General features: G+C 42.5%; 1 protein-coding gene across 5 annotated transcripts in view; it reads left to right on the top strand.

Moving 5' to 3' along the window:
• Positions 1 to 1,367: 1,367 nt before the first annotated feature.
• The window catches only part of LOC126266875 (proton-coupled amino acid transporter-like protein CG1139), an 89,668-nt gene continuing 69,491 nt past the window's right edge, over positions 1,368 to 21,544 (top strand). For 2 of the 5 annotated variants that reach the window (XM_049971524.1, XM_049971527.1), the window contains exons 1-2: positions 1,466 to 1,698; positions 12,925 to 13,074. In XM_049971524.1, coding sequence (XP_049827481.1) covers positions 1,550 to 1,698; positions 12,925 to 13,074 — 299 coding nt within the window. In that variant the 5' untranslated portion in view covers positions 1,466 to 1,549. Of the gene's footprint in view, positions 1,699 to 12,924; positions 13,075 to 21,544 lie in introns of all 5 variants that reach the window. The other 3 variants (XM_049971523.1, XM_049971525.1, XM_049971526.1) reach the window with 3 other exon arrangements.

A 21,544-nucleotide genomic window follows, 5' to 3' on the forward strand; every position in this document is an offset into this window, starting at 1 on the left:
GCCGAGGTCATCGGTCCCTAAGCTTACACACTACTTAATGTAAATTAAACTAACTTACGCTAAGTACGACTGACACATCCGTGCCTGAGGGAGGACTCGAATCTCCGACGGGGGGAGCCCCGCGGACCGTGACAAGACCCGCAGATGGGCAGGAGGAAGTGGCTTAGCCATATCGGCTGTGTATGGGATATATAGGAGAGATGAGACAAACCTATGAAGCATACCTGCACTGGATTGGAAGGTACAGAGCTGGCGTTGGTGGCGACATAGGAAGGGCTGCTGGATAGAAAGGATGCGATAAGGAAGACATAATTAACTGGGGTGTACAGATTTTGCGCTGGGACTGGAATTCCATACATGGCCACAAGGTTTACTAGATTAAGGAATAAAAATGGTGGATTTGCGGTTGTTACTACGGTGGGATAGGAGACCGGTAAGTTACAGTCATCGGAAGAGGAGTTGGGACGGAAACCGCATTAGTTAACAAGAAAGGTTAGAAGTTAGTTTAGGTGTTAATGAATGCATCGGGAGAGCATAAACTCGAAGACGTTGCTAAACACTGCTGAGGTGAGGCTGATCTAGGAAGTATCTCTGGCAGATTTTTTAGGGTTGAGGAAACTTAAGATTCGAATGATTTTTTATGGTTCAGGAGGGGTCCATTGTTGAGGTGTTCGTAGGTAATGTTGTGAGCGGTGTATCATTTTTTTTTTTGGGGGGGGGGGGTTACCTGTTTAATGTCTTTTGTCGTAACTTGAGTTTTAAGCTCCGTGAGTCGTATGTTATCTAGGTACTGGAGGCTAGGAGCAAAAGGTAGGAGAGACGTTTTCGTGCACTCATGGACTATTGGGAATAAGGAGTAACCGATGTGGAGGTCATCATGGATGTCAGGTAAATAGGATGCAAAGTAATTGACTTTGTTTAGATTGTCGGGTAATGGAGAGGGTAGGAGCGAGCACGGTTGTAGCCATTAAGACGGTGAAAGACTTTCCAGTGTTTGGAATAGTTTGTGGATAGTGTGGTGTTGAGGCTCGTGCGTGTTTGGCGCTAAACTAGGCGTTTCTTTGCGTGTTTCACAATTCTGATGTGTCTTTGTAATTGCCGGTGGCGTGTGTGTATGTGTCTCGGTCACGGGTTTGGAAGAAAGATCGGTGTAAGCGAAGGAATAGGAGAAGAGCTCGGATAGAGAGCAGCGCATACTTAGAACGACCAAGGACCTTTTGAATGATTCTTTTACAGGCAGCGGTACGGCAAGAACCGCTGAATACTTCATTACAATTGCTAGTGAAGAAAGAGAAAGGAACACTGATAATATATTGTAGTTATTGTCAGCAGCCATAAAATTTTGCTGCGGTAACAAACAGTTTACAGCCACGACATGACTGCATTTTCCCACGTGTCAGCTCGGCGACCGACGCCGACAGGCAAGCAGGTTCGCCGTTCCTTCAGACGAGGCCGCCAGTTTCGCTCCGGCCTTGGCACTTACTGTACAGTTCAGTACCCTTCGAGTTGCCACGTACAGGAAGCAGGCGCTCCATACACCTCGCTGCACATGATGGTACTACCGCTCGTTAACACAATCGCGTTATCTGGCGGCAATCGGTGCACCTCTGCCGATGTCTGCGCTGTCGAAGCTGCAACCTGCAATGCTACCCCATCTAAAACGACGGAGCAACAGACGGCGGACCCTGTCTACGAAAGGTAAGTTGGAAAGAGCGTAAAAATCCTTTGTTTTTCTAGCGTTTCGATCAGTAGCTCTTCCCAGTCGTTCCATTTTAATCCGACACACATTAAAGGGCCCTACACACGGACCAACCGATCGACCGACAAATTAGACGTAGGTAAGCGTGTTGACCGACCGACGAGGGTTTAGCAACCATCTTAGTGAACGGAACAACGAACAACCTGAACGAATGTCATCGGACGTCCGCCACGAACAAATCCAACGAACAATATAGAACAAAATAAGATAAAAAAGAGACCCACCATATTCCTCCCAACAAACTGCCGTGTGTAGCGCTGTAGTGGAAACCACCCGACAAAAGTTAGGCTTTCGTCACTGTGCGCGGGATTAAATGCTGTTCTAATATACGTGACATGAGGCGGACGAAACTTTAAACAGAGTTTCTAAAGAAATTTAAAGACTGCATATGTTTGTGGAACACGTAGTGCGAGAAAGCAAAATAGACGAAAGAAGTGAATCATTTTCCTCATTTTGTAACGAATCCATATGGCACTTTGGCACTTACTTACGTTCTGTGTTTCTTATTTCCGATGCTTTCAGGAAATGATATCTAAAAACCGAAATATCGAAATTCAATGGACTTTAATTTATAAAACATACTTGCTTCCTTGTTAAGTGTTAAAAACAAAAAAGACTAGCCAAGCCCTCTGCTATGAAGAGCAAAGCGTGGGATTTTTTTTTACATTTCTGAAATTTCCTAAATGTTTCATTTCTTGTATAAGTGTTACTTGATGTGCGCCACCTCCTTGTGTACTATGTCTTCGAATCGAAAATGAGTTTCTTAAAATTACAGGCCATCGTTTTATGTTAAATACACGAACGTATTTTGCTTTACTATGATATATGTTCTCATACAACTATCATGTTTCACGGGTTTCAGGAATATTTTTAGTTAATATTTGTGGAGATACAGCAGCACTGAATTTCAGGCCCTCTTAACTCCTACCAGTGGCTACAAATCGTAATGTGGCTAACAGCCTCTCCTTGCAGCTTACAGCCTCTCTCATGACTGTATTCATTTTCGTTAAGAAAGGTTTGATGAAGTACAGAAGCTCCGAAATGCATGATTCACCCGTTCTTAGACAATTATTAAAATCATCGGCTCAGCTGTTTAAGTTCTGTAACGGAACATGGGTGTATTTCTTTCCTTGCATTAGCCATTTCTTTGCTTACAGCTCGCTCTGGTCTTTTTTGGCCTTATTACCTCTAAAACAGCTAAGGCAAACCCTCGTTTGTAAAACAAATCGGGATTCCGTAGAAAATGAACTCTCTGAACTTCAAACAATAGGATGGCGAATTAATCGCCAAGTGCAATCGGTGGGGATGCGTGTAGGCTGCCAGGAAACCGGTCGGTCGATAAATTGGTGCATGTATAGGGGCCTTAATGGAGGCTTAATGGACCACTTGGCTCTTTGGGGCAAATAAATTTCGTTTATTTTTCTCCCGTTATTTGTCATTCTATTTCTTGTAAGTTATACGAGTAGATGTTATTTTGTTGTTTTCGCTCATCACCTCTAAGGACGGTTTGATCCACGGCCATAGACAATATTTTTATTCATTCTTCATTACTTGATGGGCATTCTGTTACTAAAAGGGTGAATGGTCTTGCAGACCATGATGCACAAAATTTGACACTAAAAGGCCTTTGTGCTCAAACAAATGTTACATATAATTTCAGTCTATGTAGGAAAGCTAATCCAACGGCAATAGAGAATTTTTCAAACCTCGTTAAGGAACAAGAAAAGCAGGATGTTTATAGTGCCGATAACACACATGACAAATATAATGCTTTCCTTAACACATTTCTCAAGTTCTTTGAGAGTTGCTTTCCATTGGAACGCTCTAAACATGGTACTAGCAGTAAAAGGCAACCTGGCTCGCTGACTAGTGGGATAAGGATATCATGTGGAACAAAGCGGAAATTATACCGAAATGTTAGAAGCAGTCACAATCAAGCTACAGTAGCCTATTACAAACAGTATTGTACGGTGCTTTAAAATGTTATTAGGAAGGCAAAGAGTGTCTGGTACGCAAATAGAATAGCTAATTCAAGGATAAAATTAAAACCAAATGGTCGGTTATGAAGGAGGTGTCTGGTCAGCAGCACAAGGTCGACGATATAAAGTCAGTTCGTAGTAAAAAAGTTTCTGTCACTGATAAGTCATATATTTGCACAGCATTTAACAATCATTTTCTGAGAATTGCTGATGAATTAAATAAAACTTACTTTCTACAGGGTATCGTAAAACACTCTTGGAAAATGCCTTTCTGAGATTGAAGTCTGAAATACTCCTCTGTGATACAGACAAGGGGAGATTGAGTCAATAATTAAATCACTGAAGACCACGGAGTCTCGTGGATATGATGGAGTGCCTAGCAGAATATTAAAGTAATGTGTTGCACATGTTAGCCCCGTACTTAGCCATATTTTTAATTTTTTCTGTAAGAATGGTCAGTTTTCTGAACGATTAAAGTGCTGAGTAGTAAAGCCGCTTTATAAAAGGGAGAAAGGGATAATGTAGACAATTTTAGAATTAATTCTATGCCATAATTGTTTGCTAAAGTAATTGGAAAAGCTGTATATGTGAGGATAATTGATCATTTTACATCACTAAATTTACTATCAAATGTACAGTTCGGCTTTAGAAGTGGTTTAATAATTGAAAATGCTATATTCTCTTTTCTCTGTGAGGTACTGGGTGATTAAACAAAATGTTTCAAACACTAGGCAACTTTTTGGTTTAACAAGGCGTATGATTGTGTTGATCACAAAATATTGCTCCAGAAGTTGCACCATTGTGGAATATGGGGATCAGCTCACAATTAGTTGATCTCTTACTTTAGCAACAGATAGCAAAAAGTTATTATTCACAGTGTTGAGAAGGACTGTGATGTGGGGTCTGAGTGGGGCACTGTCAAATGGGCGCCCCAGGCATCAGTGTTGGGTCCACTCCTTTATTTATATAAACGATATGCCCTCTAGCATTACTGGTAATTCTAAAGTACTTCTGTTTCCTGATGACACTATCTTGGTAGCAAACGATGTTGTGTGAAACATTGGCTCTGTTTCAAATAGTGCTGTTCATGACATACATTCATGGCTTGTAGTAAATGAACTAACGCTAAATCACAGTAAGACTTTGTTTTTACGGTTTCTAACACACGCTTGAACAAAACCTGACGTTTTAATTTCACGGAATAGGCATATGATCAGTGAAATTTCAAATATTTAGGTGTTCAGATAGATAGTAAAATGTCGTGGAAAGCCCAGGTACAGGATCTTGTTCAAAGACTTAATGCTGCTAGTTTTACTATTCGAACGACAAAAAATTAGTCTATTTTGTTTATTTTCATTCACTCATATCATATGGTATTATATTTTGGGGTAACTCTTCCCACTCTCATGGGAAATTTGTCTCAGAAACGGGCAGTTCGGTTAATAATTGGTGTTAAGTTCGCAAACCTCTAGTGGACCCCTGTTCAGTACTCTGAGTATTCTGACATTGCCCCCTCAATATACACACATTCAAAGAAATTTTTCACCACCTGGGTTGAATTCCGGAACATGTACAGAAAAATTGGAATAGAGATCAACATAAACATCATTTCCGCCCTTTTTATTGCTCATGAAAACCACACATTGCATGTTGTACCACCATGCAACCAGACCTTCAGAGGTGTTGGTCCAGATTGCTGTACACACCAGTACCTCTAACACCTAGTAGCATTTCCTCTTGCATTGATGCATGCCTGTATTCGTCATGGCATACTATCCACAAGTTCACCAAGGCACTGTTGGCCCAAATAACCCCACTCCTCACCGGCGATTTGGCGTAGATCCCTCAGAGTGGTTGATGGGTCACGTCGTCCAAAAACAGCCCTTTTCATTCCATGCCAGGCATATTTGATAGTGTTCATGTCTGGATAACACGCTAGCCAGTCTAGTCGAGCGAAGTCGTTATCCTGAAGGAAGTCATTCACAAGATGTGAACGATGGGGGCGCGAATAGTCGTTCATGAAGACGAACGCCTCGCCAGTACGCTGCCGATATGGTTGCGCTGACGGCATCTGTATCGTACAGCGGTTATGGCGCCTTCCATGACCACCAGCGGCGTACGTCGGCCTCATATAATGCCACTCCAAAACAGAATGGAACCTCCACCTTGCTGCACTCGCTCGACAGTGTGTCTAAGGCGTTCAGCCTGACCAGGTTGTCCCCAAACACGATTGTCTGGTTGAAGGCATATGCGACACTCATCGGTGAAGAGAACGTGATGCCATTCCTGAGCGGTCCACTCGGTATGTTGTTGGGCCCATCTGTATAGCCCTCCATGGTTTCGTGGTTGCAAAGATGGACCTCGCCATGGACGTCGGTAATGAAGTTGCGCAGCATGCAGCCTATTGCGCACAGTTTTAGTCATAACACGACGTCCTCTGGCTGCACGAAAAGCATTATTCAAGATGGTAGAGTTGCTTTCAGGGTTCCTCCCACCTATAATCCTTAGGTAGTGGTCTTCCGCTGCAGTAGCAGCCCTTGGGCGGCCTGGGCGAGCCATGTCTTCGATAGTTGCTGTCTCTCGTATCTCCACCGTGTCCGAACAATATCTCTTTGGTTCACACTGAGACGCCTGGACACTTCCCTTGTTGAGAGCCCTTCCTGACACAAAGTAACAATGTGGACGTGATCGAAACGCGGTACTGACCGTCTAGGCATCGTTGAACTACAGACAACACGAGCCATGTACCTCCTTCCTGGATAATGACTGGAAGTGATCGGCTGCCGGAGTCGCTCCGTCTAATAGGTGCTTCTCGTGCACTGTTGGGTTCATCTTTGGATGACTTTAGTGACATCTCTGAACAGTAAAGGGACTGTGTCTGTAATACAATATTATAGCCAACGTCTATCAAAAATGGTTCAAATGGCTCTGAGAACTATGGGACTTAACATCAGGGCATCAGTCCCCTAGAGCTTAGAACTACTTAAACCTAACTAACCTAAGGACATTACACTCATCCATGTCCGAGGCAGGATTCGAACCTGTAACCGTAGCAGTCCCGCGGTTCCGGACTGCAGCGCCTAGAACCGCAAGGCCACCGCGCCCGGCCAACGTCTATCTTCAGGGGTTCTGGGAACTGGGGTGACGCAAAACTTCATTTGATGTGTGTCTATATTCTTTACTGTCGTTTCTTGTTAACAATATCAGCTTATTCCCAAGAATTAGTAGCTTTCACTCAGTTAAAACTAAGCAGAAATCTGATCTGCATTTGGATCGCACTTCCTTGGCTCTTCTGCAGAAAGGTGTGCAGTATGCTGCTGCATCCATTTTCAATAAGCTACCACAAGAACACAAAAATATTAGCAGTAATCCACTCTCTTTCAAATCGAAACTGAAGAATTGCCTCAAGGGTCACTCATTCTATTCTGCCGAGGAGTTCCTTGAAAAATTAAGCTGATTCCTATGCTACATTGTTGATCGAGATTACTTAAACTTACAGCTTGACTTTTTTCGGGTTCACAAACATTTTATTTTCTCTGTTATCACTTTATGTTGTAATTACATGTACTGACGCGTTCCATGGTCTTGGAGATTTGCTCCTCAATTTGGTCCTAAGAAACTAGACGTGTAAATAAATGAATAAATATACCTACCACTTACCAGCTATGTTCTCAGTATTAACAGTGCTGCTGCATTCCGCAGTATAAACTGTCTTATCCAGTCATCTGTAGATTTCCACCATCTCCATAACTACAGTTTCATCAACTACTCATGTTGTAAAATGGGCCCAGCTATTCCCTGTCTTCGATTCATTATGTATTTCATTAGTCACAATTTTGTCACCGACTCGCTGAAAGATGTTTTCATCTCTCACTCGATCAATCTATCTCCTCAATTTTCTCCTTGTACACAAAATTTCGAACTCTCCACATCATTTCATTTCTGAGCTGACTTACAATTTTCGAAGTTTTGCAACCATACGGCTCTACGCTTCAGACAAATTATTCTGGTCTCGACGTTTCTATTTTTTGTTTTGTAACACTTTTTATAGAGAGCCTTTGTTTGTCCTTGGTTGTGTGTATTTTCTACATCTGCGACATTTATCTGTTCTACGCCTTAGTTGTTTTATTAGTTGCTAGTTGAATAATTACAGCGAAGCAGAAAGAATCATTTTACATTCACACTGCATATTCATTAGTAAATACGGCTAAATGCTAACCAATTACAAAGTTCCTTTATTATTTTTTTAGCAAAATCCTTCTACCTCTTCAAGAGTATCTTGTTCAGATTTAATGATTTGTCATCCAGCTTCTTCATCTGCTTCCTGTATCATTACCTTAGTTTTGGGAAATAAACCTGTCAGTATAGCCATCTGCTTTGCCCCATGACGTCATCAAAATGGCGAACATAAACCATCATCTAAACCGAACATCCTTAAAACAAGCTTCGTAACTAGAATTAGAATTATTCTCATGGCATCATATACGTTGGCTTCATCAGTTCAGTCAGTCACCTTTCAACCAAACCTAGCGTCGGGTTACGTCACAGGCCAGACCCCTACCACAACCCACAGCGCAACATATAATATGGAGCCAAAATAAATATTGTCAGTGTTCTGTTCTTAGTGTGCAGTTGTATGACGTCAAGAGTCACACTATACCGGTCAAAGCAGCAGCCAGGCATCGGCAGGTTAAACCCAGCCCTGGAATTGTTTCGTAGTGGTTACCGATATAAACGCAAGAAAGACGGTAGTCCCAGAAAATGACGTATTTTTATCCAACAGTATGACTTACGATGGCAAATAAATAAAATATTATGTATCCTCATTTCACCTCCGATAACTAATTTTTTTAAGATTTAGTCAACAATCATTAAAAAAATCATTATTACATAAGTTCTAAATTAGTCAAGAACTTTGTGGAAACCTTTGTTAGCAGATATACATTGTGTTTCCCTTAGAGTGTAATTTTGTTAGGCTCTAACTGTTGCTTAAAACTTGTCAGAGGATGACTGTCACTTAAACAATCTTTGCAGGACGTACAATTTTCTGTAATGTTGGGAAAAAATCTCTAAATATTTTTCTCACCTGCATTCACTGCAAAGAAAAGACTTTTCAAACTATCTTTTTCTGAAGTGGGTCTCCAAAACCAACAGCGTTTGCGCAGGTATCAGAAATCAAATTTAAGTAGTTATGTTGAGCGTATCCAGACAGCGAATCTGATATTTCTCCAGCCTGACACTTTACTGTTCTTACGAAAAAGGTTTCGACTTTGCCAGAATATAGTAAGGCTACATAAAAGCTTTGTGATACGAAGACAATGAAATAATGTCGAATGATAGCTTTTGTGAAAAGTTGCCATATGGAATAAACGGAATAATTTCATTGAAGTCTCTTGCAAGCGAAACGGAGAAATGTTTCGTTGCTCCCATTAACGCTGTAAACGGTGAAGTATTTTCCTAACAAGGATCGAAACTCTTATGACCAACTGGAGATCACTAGCGAATTTAACCAGAATAAATTTCAAATTCGTTTAAAGTAAACAAAACAGTATTTTGTAATAAGTCTTGTTGTTCATTGTCCCAGAAATAAATTAAAATTGTTCCAGTCTTCAGTTCCGACCAGGGTTTTCGTGAGGCTTTCCTTGGTTATTAGGCGACTGGAGCAACTGGAAATTTCCTCTCAGTTATTTTTTATAGGGACTTCCTCTTCCCTCTACCAGTCTGTTAGGATAGTTGGCTGAAAAGAACAAAGTTCTACATCAGCCCATCCTGCTAGCATGAGCAGGACATGAAAGATGAAAAAATGATAATACGCTAGAAGTAGAATTCTCATTCATCTTCTTTGAATCCCTCACCCATGTTTTTGTCTCAGTTCGCTGGAATTCGGCTTAAGAAACGCAAACTTCGCAATCGGCCACATGTTAGTCAAAAGCCACACTGTGTTTACTTATTTTGCCGGCCGGTGTGGCCGAGAGGTTCTAGGCGCTTAAGTCTGGAACCGCGCGACCGCTACGGACGCAGGTTCGAATCCTGCCTCGAGAATGGGTGTGTGTGATGTCCTTAGGCTAGTTAGGTTTAAGTAGTTCTAAGTTCTAGGGGACTGATGATCTCAGATGTTAAGTCAAATAGTGCTCAGAGCCATTTGAACCATTTTACTTATTTTGGACTTAGTACACTCACAACATTAAAGGAAACGTATGGCTAAAATCACTCTTTTTCGGACTAGGGAACGTGGATCTGGAAATCGCTTTCTATGTATTTCCACATGGGAATCCCAACCCAGTTCCGGTTCGATGACATTTATTGAAAATTAGAAATCTATGACAGGGCACCCACATCATTAAGGATACGGTATAACAGGAGCAACACAATGTACCTAATATTCCTAAGCAGACAACAAGAGTCTTTCATAACCGTTAATGCATAGAATAATAGTACAAATTTAATGGCGTACTTCCGGAAGTTCAGCCGAGCTGTTTTTCTATTTTTGCACAATATTTCGGCGACTGACACGATCGTCTTCTTCTGGTGCCGCAAAGTTATCCTGTTGGGTGCTCGATGTCTGTGTGCGGTGTCGGTTGAGCAGTTCAGCATGTCCATAAGATGCTGTAGATCAGATTCCCGGTGAGCTACAGGGAAGGGAAGCTCTCCGTAAGGTCAGGTACATTTAAGAGAAACGATATAGCGCAATAGGTAATGTCTTATTACTTGAAAATTATCAGGAATGGCCAACTGAAGCTTGAAAGTATGGGTACCACATCTCACAGGGATATGTTAATGAAGGGATTCGTCAGTAGGAAACTAACGGTCACTATAAAAATTTGCTTTATTGTCATAAGACATCAAATAGAATGATTTACTCACTGAATCAAACGCATAAACATTTAACAGGTGGACGACATATTGCAAAAGAGATACAGCCTTGGCACAGATGGGTGCCACACAAAAGCATAATATGAAACTGTATAGCTAATGTGACCAAAGACAGCGAAAATAGTGATTTGAACAAAAATTCCAAGAATAGCACAAATGAACACCAATACTTCTGCTGAAGCGCAAGATGGTTGCAGCTGAACATTCAATCTGTGCAATGAAATCCTGATGCAAATTAACTGGTTTCACATCGCTCTCTCCCTCCTCAGCAGCTGCATCGACAGCACATGCTGCCCACTCTTCAAGAGTGCAGGCGTGGGAGATGGCTCCAGTAGTGGCTGGAATTCTGAATCTAGTTTCTCCTTTACATTTTGCTCCAAGTTGGAGGCACTCTCTCTCTCTCTCTCTCTCTCTCTCTCTCTCTCTGTGTGTGTGTGTGTGTGTGTGTGTGTGTGTGTGTGTGTGTGTGAGTATCTTTCACAGCTGCCTACGGTGAAGTGCGTTCTCAATGTGGTCTCTGAAGCAGGTGCTTCCTGGACTTAAGCTGATTCTCCCAGAGTCAGAATCACACCGGCCAATTTTAGTAGTTCTTGTGAGTTCTTACCAACAATAATTTCAAAAACAGTCTCCAGCCCTTGCGGATTTTATCATGGTTAATCAGTAAAGGTACAGCTTGGGAAAGAAACAGAAAATATCCTCCACGACATGACAGATTTCTAGCCACAGCCATCCAAAAGACCAGCATGTAGGCATGCATGGGAAATTGCCCATTCTACCAAAATAATTACTGTGAGTCAGTCACAGAACTACTTAGAAGAATTTGGACAAACAGTCCTGTGCAGCAATGCTGTCTAACGGCTGACCCCGCGGTCTAAAGCTCTGTGTTTCCATCTGGCCTTCAAATCTTACGTATCCAAAACAATCGCTCTTACCATCTGACAGAGAGCTATTTTTATGGAATGAAGTATGGGCTCCCCTATGCTCCTGCTGTGAGGTCAGAGGAGACTACCATTTTTCTGTTCTATACCTGCTTGGGGATGACTTTCAGCAACAAACAACTTTATAGCATTCCAGTCCTTCTAAGCTTAAGAAAGGTGCAGATATAACAGTTCCTCCTCGCCATATTAAGAGCCAAGAAGGAAAGGAAGGAGTTAGCAGTGCAATCACTGGCAGACGTGAATATTGTCTGGCGTTTTCTAACAATGTTTAAGAACTCACTATACTGCCTGTTGGGAGCCGCATATCACATTGTAAGAATAAGTTAGGTGAAAGATTGGACGTAAACTGCCACGTGACACCTGGCCTCCAACGCGACTGTGAACTATTTCTGGTCTCGCACCACTATTGATAGTTGATTTCGAGTGAAACTGCAGACACCCACTATGCCATTTGATGTTAGCTTGAAGCGATTAGTGTGTACTGGGCCATCACCACAGCATGTTGTAACCTATGTTTTAATCGCGTGTTATTTTATTTGCAACCTGCTGATGTTTCCTGCAACCTTTTATTACAATCTGACGCTACATCGCTGTGTGACTTTGTGTTGTAACAAACACGTACATGTAATAGTGTAACGAGATCCGATTATGACATGGGGGATCTGTCGAAACGGTCCATAAAAATAAAAAGAATTGCTAGCGATCTTGGCAAATTTGATTCTTCAAGAATAATATATAAATGCAAAGTGAGCACTTACTTGTATGTTTTAGTATCATTCAGAAAGATCTCATGCTGATCTATAATGCTCTCAAAGAGAGATTGAATCATTTAGATTAGTGTTCAAAACTTTTATCTGACATGAGTATATTACTAGTGACATCATGATTGATGAGGCGTTTAAACTCACAGTAAATTGAAAATTTTTGATAGGAGAAGCTCGCGTCGCATACGAGCTCTCGAAGCTAGATCACTGCGTTCCATAGGGAAGACGCTACCAACTGCGGGAGCGAAATATGTTGCAAGGGAAAATGAATCAACTTGCGCACTGCGCCGTGGAAGCCTGAGAAGTTGGGTGGTATGAGGAACCAATAGCAGTAATAAATTTTCTTAGCAGGGTGTGATAAATTAAACATCAAAAGCCACTCCTCTTTCGATTAACTTCAATAGGACAAAATACATAAAATTCAGGCTTTTTAGAGTATCCAAGTTAGTCGTAACTGCCATTTCTGAAGAAAATCTGATTACTATCACAATTGCTTCCTTCCTGTCTAATCTTTCCGCTCTTGTTCGTCATATCTATCGTTGATTCGGAGCTTAATAAACACTTGCTAAATGCGGCGCAGCATCCCCCAATGTGACCAGTATTTGTTTCAGTGGCAACACAGAAGGGAAGCAAACCAGTGAACCAGGATGTGAAACAGGTGACGGCGTCTTCAAAGGGGGAGATGCGTCGTTACGCAAGGCGGCTGCCATTCCACCAGAATACGACCCGTTCTTAGTGCGTGTCGTTGATCATCCCATCACGTAAGTAGCTCATTTATATTGCATACCGAATTCCATCAGCAGAAAAATACAAAAATAAGTTTTTACGAAGGAAGATCCAAAAGTAATGAGAATTGCTAACACTAGAGGTGACAGATTACCCCACTGTAAATATGTTGATCGTACATCTGCGTTGAAGAAGCGTGAGTCAGCTCAGAATTCTTGCTTGCATAAACGCTGCTTAATGCGGTCAGCGATTTTTCAGATGCAAGTATGACAAAATAGTGTGCAAACCTAAAGCTCTTTTTTGCTACTAGAAAAAGTGAATTTAGTCACTTAGCTTCGGCGAGGGTACGGGGAAGAAGTGTTGAGCTTTCTGCTTAATCATCGCAACCAAATAAGGCAAAAAAGGTCTCGTCCGATGTGGCGGGAATAGTCCAATATGAAATTGTTCCACGAGCTAAAACCTTCAAGCACTAGGACCTCTAGTGAACAATTTGTTAACCCCACATTAGAAAGCTATTAAATGTAATGTCCTTAGAGTACATGCACTTTATCCAGCTCTTTGGATTGTAATGGATTTATCATTCTTCCCGGCTTACGATAAACAATGCCCTTGAGCGGGGTTATGATAGCCGAGCTGTCCTAGGCGCTTCAGTCCGCAAGCGAGCTGCTGCTACCCTCACAGGTTCGAATCCTGCCTCGGGCATGGATGTATGTGATGTCCTTAGGTTAGTTAGGTTTAAGTAGTTCTAAGTCTAGGGGACTGATGCCCTCAGATGTTAAGTCCCGTAGTGCTCAAAGCCATTGGAACCAGTGTGGTTATGAACAGTTCAAGTAATTAAACTAATGAACATGAACATGGGATTTTCAGTCAGTAAAGTGGTAAGAATTAGATAAGTCAGTTAAAGAAATGTTAATAAAGTACATTATACACTGTCCCATCACATTGATGTGATCACCAGTCAAAAGTCTGAATAGCTACCTTTTGCAGAGCGGACTACTGCAAGACTTGCAGGAAAGGACTCAGTGAGGTTCTGGAAGATATCGACACGGATGTGGAGCCATTCAGTCTCCTGGGCAGTTACCAAATGTGGTTAGGTTTCCCGGTTGAGGATCGATGGCATGGACAGCCCGATCAAGGGAGTTTGGTGACCAGATGAGTACAATGAACTCATCCTGGTGCTCGTCGAACCACTCACAAACACTGTGACCTCCGTGACACGTTGCATTGTCTTGCTGGTAGATGCCATCGTGCCGAGGAAGAACTAACTGCATGTAGGTGTGCACATGGTCCCCAATGTTCAACAATGAACTCATCCTGGTGCTCGTCGAACCACTCACAAACACTGTGACCTCCGTGACACGTTGCATTGTCTTGCTGGTAGATGCCATCGTGCCGAGGAAGAACTAACTGCATGTAGGTGTGCACATGGTCCCCAAGGATAGATGCTCGCTTGTGTTGATCCATTGTGACTGCCAGAATGATATCATCCATGGAATGCCACAAAAACATTTCACAGACCTTAACGCACATAGTGTGTTCACTTTCAGACGTTTCGCAGAGTACTCGCCAAAAGCCACCTGTCTGATGGAGCATGAAACTTGATTCATCTGAAAAGTCATCTTTCGCCATTCATTGGACGTCCAGTTGAGAAACTGGCGTGCAAAAATCAAGCCTTCGTCGCCGATGAACAGCAATCAGCATGGGCCCATGAGACAGGCGCCTGCCGCAAAGGCCCATTCGCAGCAACGTCAAATGAACGGTCGCTGAGGAGATGCTGCTAAAGTGTGGCGTCGTTTATGATGGCCGCCGGTTTAGGTTTGTTCTGCGCATCTGACGTCACAAAACACAGTCAGCCAATGAAAAGAGAACGACGTTGCCAGAGCTCGACTGCAGTGCAGAGCATGGAGGAGTGTCTTCAGTTTTAGAAACGTTCAGTAATAAATAAAGTAATTGTACAAAAGCAGTGCCCTGATAGCAGACTTTCTTTTTATAGAAAGTTTGGAAAAAGCATTTTTTTATACCAGTTGCTTCATATTCCATTAATTAATTAAACCAAACAAGCAATAAGCCTCCTAATTCAGACGATAGCACAGAAAGGTGTTTGTATCATTCTCACTAAACCGCTTTTTCGCAATAAAGAGCATCGGTAATTGTTATTTCCTATTGTACTTCGACGAAGCGTGGGTAATTCATAGTCATACCAACAGTGTTTGTCGCTATTTTGCGTGATATTTTAAAGTCCTCTGGGAGACATATTGAACAATGAGCTGCGTTAGTGTAATGGATAATGTGTATGGCTGCTCAGCAAAAGGTTCTGAGTTCAAACCTAGTTTGGTGTTTAATACTTTCTTTATTTAAAAACAATATCGAAGTGTTTTACTTCATGAATTTTATTCGTTTGAATGTAATTTTTTGAAATTTCTAGTGGCAACTAAAATCGACCATATGGAAAGTATACGCTATGGACTTTTACCTTTGCAAATTCTTCTAAATTTCGAGCAATGGTTTACTACATCTAATGCTGCACAATAACTGCGTTGAACATCGAAACAAAATTTAGTCAAGAATAAGTGTAAAAATCAAATTTTTGGGCCATATCAAAGTAGTCGAAACACCATGTGTCTGCACAGGCGAGCAATGCAATGACGACAAAATCGCGCAAATCGCGGAATGCTGGGAGCACGTCTTTGTAGCAGGGAAAGGGTTAATGCGGCCGTGGTGGCTTTACTTGCCCGCATCTCGTGGTCGTGCGGTAGCGTTCTCGCTTCCCATGCCCGGGTTCCCGGGTGCGATTCCCGGCGGGGTCAGGGATTTTCTGTGCCTCGTGATGGCTGGGTGTTGTGTGCTGTCCTTAGGTTAGTTAGGTTTAAGTAGATCTAAGTTCTAGGGGACTGGTGACCATAGATGATAAGTCCCATAGTGCTCAGAGCCATTTTTGTTTTTTGGGCTTTACTTCATAAACTGCGTCCCCCCCCCCCCCCAAAAAACTTAAGTTTGCGAAGTATAGTATGGCGCTGCTTCTCTTGGCGCGTACAACTGGCAACGCAGCAATCTCCCGCGTGTGGGCGGGTATGCTCGAACCGCCAAGATAAAAGAATTGAACTATAGTAGCTCCTTGGACCATCAGGGCGGTCAGCTGCTAAACAGCTGCGCGTCTATTCGCCCACACTCATCTCCGCAGCCGTCCTGCAGCCATGTCGTCTATGGCCAATGGTGCACCACGGTTGCCTTGGCGCCGGTTTTGGATAGCGCCATGTTGCATTACTCGGAACACTTCAACCACCGTGGCACGTGAACAGTTTACAAACTTAACCGCAAATGGTTCCACCCTTGGTCCGAAAACCAATGATTACGCCCTTTTGGAAGTTAGAAAATCGCTCTGTTTCGGCGTTAGGACAACGCCTGTGCTGTTTTCCGCCCCCCCCCCCCCCTCGTCAGTGCTTCCACCTGGCATCAGCGAGGGGTTATTGGATGTTGAAGTAGAACATAGGCGGTGGCCACATAAATGTGACTGGCCCGGTGATTACATTGTACCAGCTTCTTTTTACTGCCAATGCTATTGAACTAAACCTACTGAAGTACATCCTATATGGCTCAGATGACGATTATATTCACAGCGGGCATTCTACTTCATGGAGATATTTGAGTTCATATATTATACTATGTGATTCTATTAAGCTTCTATTTCGTTCCTGTTTTCTGGAATGTTTCTGTCTAGTGTGTCTAGAGCGGGCCATTCGATCAATATAACACTTTCTGTACAATAGTATTTACTTAATTCTTAGCTCTAGTGCTTCATTACTCATCATAACTTAGCAATAAGTATTTTAAAATTCGTCGCTAATTAAGAAGAATTTGAAATGAAAATCCGTACATATCATAAAAAGGTGTGTGTGTGTTTGTGTTTATGTAAGTGTATGTCTGTGTCTGTGTGTACGTGCGCGCCACATGTCCTCCTAAACCACTATACAGATCCCATATAAACTTGGTAGATATATATACCTTATAGTCAGGCAACACTCGCTTTGGGGATAAAAACCACCTACATATCAAAGGGATCGAGGCGAATCACAGACTTCATTCATCTAGTACTTCGGAATGAGAGCACTTAGCAACTTACAACAAACGTTAGAGATAATTTCGAAATTTATTTCTTGCTGACAGCCCCTCAAAATGATGAAAGGAAAAATGTTTATTGCTTATTGCATTTACGCTGACCAAGCAGTAAAAGTACCGCAAGAGGTATGGCGTTATAATTTATTACCACTTTACTACTTACTGTATCCGACACACATTTTACAGAGTTTATGCACATACGCTACCGAAAGTAAATGCAAAATATCATTTTTCAACACTTCTGGAGATATGTCGTCATAAACAGTAAGATGCGTGCAAAATTGCCGCATCTTGCATAACGTTTAAATTTACACTACTGGCCATTAAAATTGCTACACCACGAAGATGACGTGCTACAGACGCGAAATTTAACCGACAGGGAGAAGATGCTGTGATATGCAAATGATTAGCTTTACAGAGCATTCACACAAGGTTGGCGCCGGTGGCAACACCTATAACGTGCTGACATGAGGAAAGTTTCCAACCCGTTTCTCATACACAAACAGCAGTTGACCGGCGTTACATGGTGAAACGTTGTTGTGATGCCTCATGTAAGCAGGAGAAATGAGTTCCATCACGTTTTCGACTTCGATAGAGGTCGGATTGTAGCCTATCAAATGGATCTGAGCACTATGGGACTTAACTTCCAAGGTCATCAGTCCCCTAGAATTTAGAACTACTTAAACCTAACTAACCGAAGGACATCACACACATCCATGCCCGAGGCAGGATTCGAACCTGCGTCCGTAGCGGTCGCGCGGTTGCAGACTGAAGCGCCTAGAACCGTGTAGCCTAACGCAATTGCGGTTTATCGTATCGCGACATTTCTGCTCGCGTTGGTCGAGATCCAATGACTGTTAGCAGAATATGGAATCGGTGGGTTCAGGAGGGTAATACGGAACGTCATGCTGGATCCCAACGGCCTCGTATCACTAGCAGTCGAGATGACAGGCATCTTATCCGCATGGCTGTAACGGATCGTGCAGCCACGTCTCGATCCCTGAGTCAACAGATGGAGACGTTTGCACGACAACAACCATCTGCACTAATAGTTCGACGACGTTTGCAGCAGCATGGACTATCAGCTCGGAGACCATGGCTCCGCCTACCCTTGACGCTGCATCAGAGACAGGAGCGCCTGCGATGGTGTACTCAACGACGAACCTGGGTGCACGAATGGCAAAACGTCATTTTTTCGAATGAATCCAGGTTTTGTTTACAGTATCATGTTGGTCTCATCCATGTTTGGCGACATCGCAGTGAACGCATATAGGAAGCGTGTATTCATCATCGCCATATAGGCGTATCACCCGGCGTGATGGTATGGGATGCCACTGGTTAAACGTCTCGGTCACCTCTTGTTCGCATTGACGGCACTTTGAACAGTGGACGTTACATTTCAGATGTGTTACGACCCGAGGCTCTACCCTTCACTCGATCCCTGCGAAACCCTACATTTCAGCAGGATAATGCACGACCGCATGTTGCAGGTGTTATACGGGCCTTTCTGGATACAGAAAATGTTCGACTGTTGCCCTGGCCAACACATTCTCCAGATCTCTCACCAACTAAAACGTCTGGTCAATGGCGGCTGAGCAATTGGCTCGTCACAATACGCCAGTCACTACTCTTGATGAACTGTGATATCGTGTTGAAGCTGCATGGGCAGCTGTACCTGTACACGGCATCCAAGCTGTGTTTGACTTAATGCCCAGGCGTATCAAGGCCGTTATTACGGCCAGAGGTATTTGTTGTGGGTACTGATTTGTCAGTATCTATGCACCCAAATTGCGTGAAAATGTAATCACATGTCAGTTCTAGTGTAATATATGCGTCGAATGATTACCCGTTTATCATCTGCATTTCTTCTTGGTGTAGCAATTTTAATGGCCAGTAGTGTATCACTTCGTTGCTACTACATCATGAGCAACACATTTTGCGTACAGTATCCAAGTGTGTCGCTGAGTGTACCTATGAAACTGTCTCATGTACGACACACAGATCAGAAGATGTAACTCATAAACATCAAGTACAAGGCGAGACGCTGCGTGGCATGGGGGTGGACGCACAACAATAAATAAAGACCTGTGCAACGCCGGATTTCTCCGCTAGCAATAATAAAATAGAACCAACAATTAATGCATGCCTTATGATGTTGCCATTCAGTCTGTGGCTACTACAGTATGTTTTAAAGTTTTCCTATTGCGACCCTGAAAATTTTCTGTACGAACAGCCAGATAAATGTTCATATGCACACGCACCCACCACACCATCCCACCATCCTCTCTGGTAACATCTCTCCGTCTCTTGTCTACGTTTAGGTCATTCTTACTTATGGTTGTTACCAGCTTAAGTAACGCAAAAGACTCGGTATATCTCAATGACAACTGCGTTTCCCTCTGAGAGGGATCATGCCTCATAATCTCATAATTTCCAGCTAGAAAGGGCATCTGAAAACCACTTGCTCATGGGATTTTGAACCAGCAGCCACGCAATGCCGGTGATCTTACTCCTATTCTGTGTAACTGATGCCGATCATAAATACTGCACAGAATGCGTTTGCCCTGTCTGCGATTGAGAGCATGACTAATGGCGTCTTGGATCGATTAACTCTCTAGAAGCCAAAGAAACGTGGGCTAAGAACAGCGGAGCTTTCTGTGCTCTCGAAGGGGCTTAGGCAGTGTTGTCCCTGAACCGTCGTCAAGGTGTTTATCGAACGTATGTATCCTGTGCTCTTTGATTCTGTGGGATCTGTGTAGATGTCTTCCTTTATGACAACTTTCTGTGCAGATATCCAATCCTCCAGCGCCCTTCTCTGTCTCAGTGCTTCTTTCATTAGAAGTGTTAAGTATGGTATTACGAGTATTGCATCAAATGACTCTGAGCACTATGGGACTTAACATCTGAGGTCATCAGTCCCCTAGAACTTAGAACTATTTAAACCTAACTAACCTAAGGACATCACACAACACCCAGTCATCACGAGGCCGAGAAAATCCCTGACCCCGCCGGGAATCGAACCCGGGCGCGGGAAGCGAGAATGCTACCGCACGACTACGAGCTGCGGACACTGGACCTGTACCTCTCCTTCAGTATGTGACATAGCTGCGTCCACTCAGACAGCTCAGCAAGAGGATGCCACATGACGTTGACGTTTGTAGCTAACTGCTCTAAATTGGAACGAGCTATTTCGGCAACAAGTGAGTCCCAGTTTGTTTCCTTCAAAGCCCAGAGCCTTCCGGTTCTCAATTTTCTTCATTATTTTGAGAGTTTTCTGTTGCTGAACTGATGTTATGGGTTACGACACTGTGGTAATTAGTAATCATGTGCTGCTTATAGGCTGTCGTTCTTCACTGATAACAATCAGATTCAGTAGTAAAGCAATTTATGATGAAGGACAAAGGAATAATGTAGACAATTTTAGACCTATTTCTATGCCATCGGTGTTTGTTAAAGTTACTGAAAAGCCTTTATATACAAGGGTGTTTGGTCATATTGCTTCACGTAATTTTCTGTCAAACGTACATTTTGGTTTTTTGGATGGTTTAACAACTGAGAAATGCTATATTCTCTTCTCTTTGCGAGGCTCTGTACGTAAGAAAAGGATGCAAACGCTACGTGTATTCTTTGATTTAGCTAAGGCGTTTGATTGTGTTGGCCACAAAATATTACTGCCGAAGTTGGACCATTATGAAAAAAGGGGCCTAGCTCACAACTAGTTCATCTGTTACTTTAAGAACAGACAACAGAAAGTCATTGTCCGTAGTACTGAGAATGGCTACGACGTGCAGTCCCACTGGGGCACAGTTAAATGGTGGTTCCCCAGGGGTCGGTGCTGGAGCTGCTACTGTTTCTTATTTTTATAAATGATATGCATTCTATAGTTACCTATGATGATACATTATTTCCCTTTGTTGATGACACCAGCTTGATAGTGAATGATATTGTGTGCAATATTGACACAGTATGAAATAATATCGTTCAAGACATAAGTTCATTCTCTGTAGAAAATAAATTGACGGTAAATCACAATAAGATTCAGGTTTTAAAATTTCTAACACACAATTCAACGAAACCTGACATTTTAATTATACAGAATGGGCGTATGATTAGTGAGACTGAAAAGTGAAAATTCCTTGGCATTCAGATATACAGTAAGCTGTCGCAAAAGCCCATATTCAGGATATTGTTCAAAAACTAAATGCTAGTTATTTACTTCTAGAACAGCATCTGAAATAAGTGATATTACGACACGAAAAGTAGTCTGCTTCGCTTATTTTCATTCGATAATGACTTGCAGTATTTTTTGGAGTAACTCTTGATTCAAGATGGGTATTTTTGGCTACGAAACTGACAGTTCGAGCAATATGTGGCATAAGTTCGCTTAAC

This window comes from Schistocerca gregaria, chromosome 4 (assembly GCF_023897955.1).
Source record: "Schistocerca gregaria isolate iqSchGreg1 chromosome 4, iqSchGreg1.2, whole genome shotgun sequence".
In the NCBI taxonomy this organism is placed as follows: domain Eukaryota; kingdom Metazoa; phylum Arthropoda; class Insecta; order Orthoptera; family Acrididae; genus Schistocerca; species Schistocerca gregaria.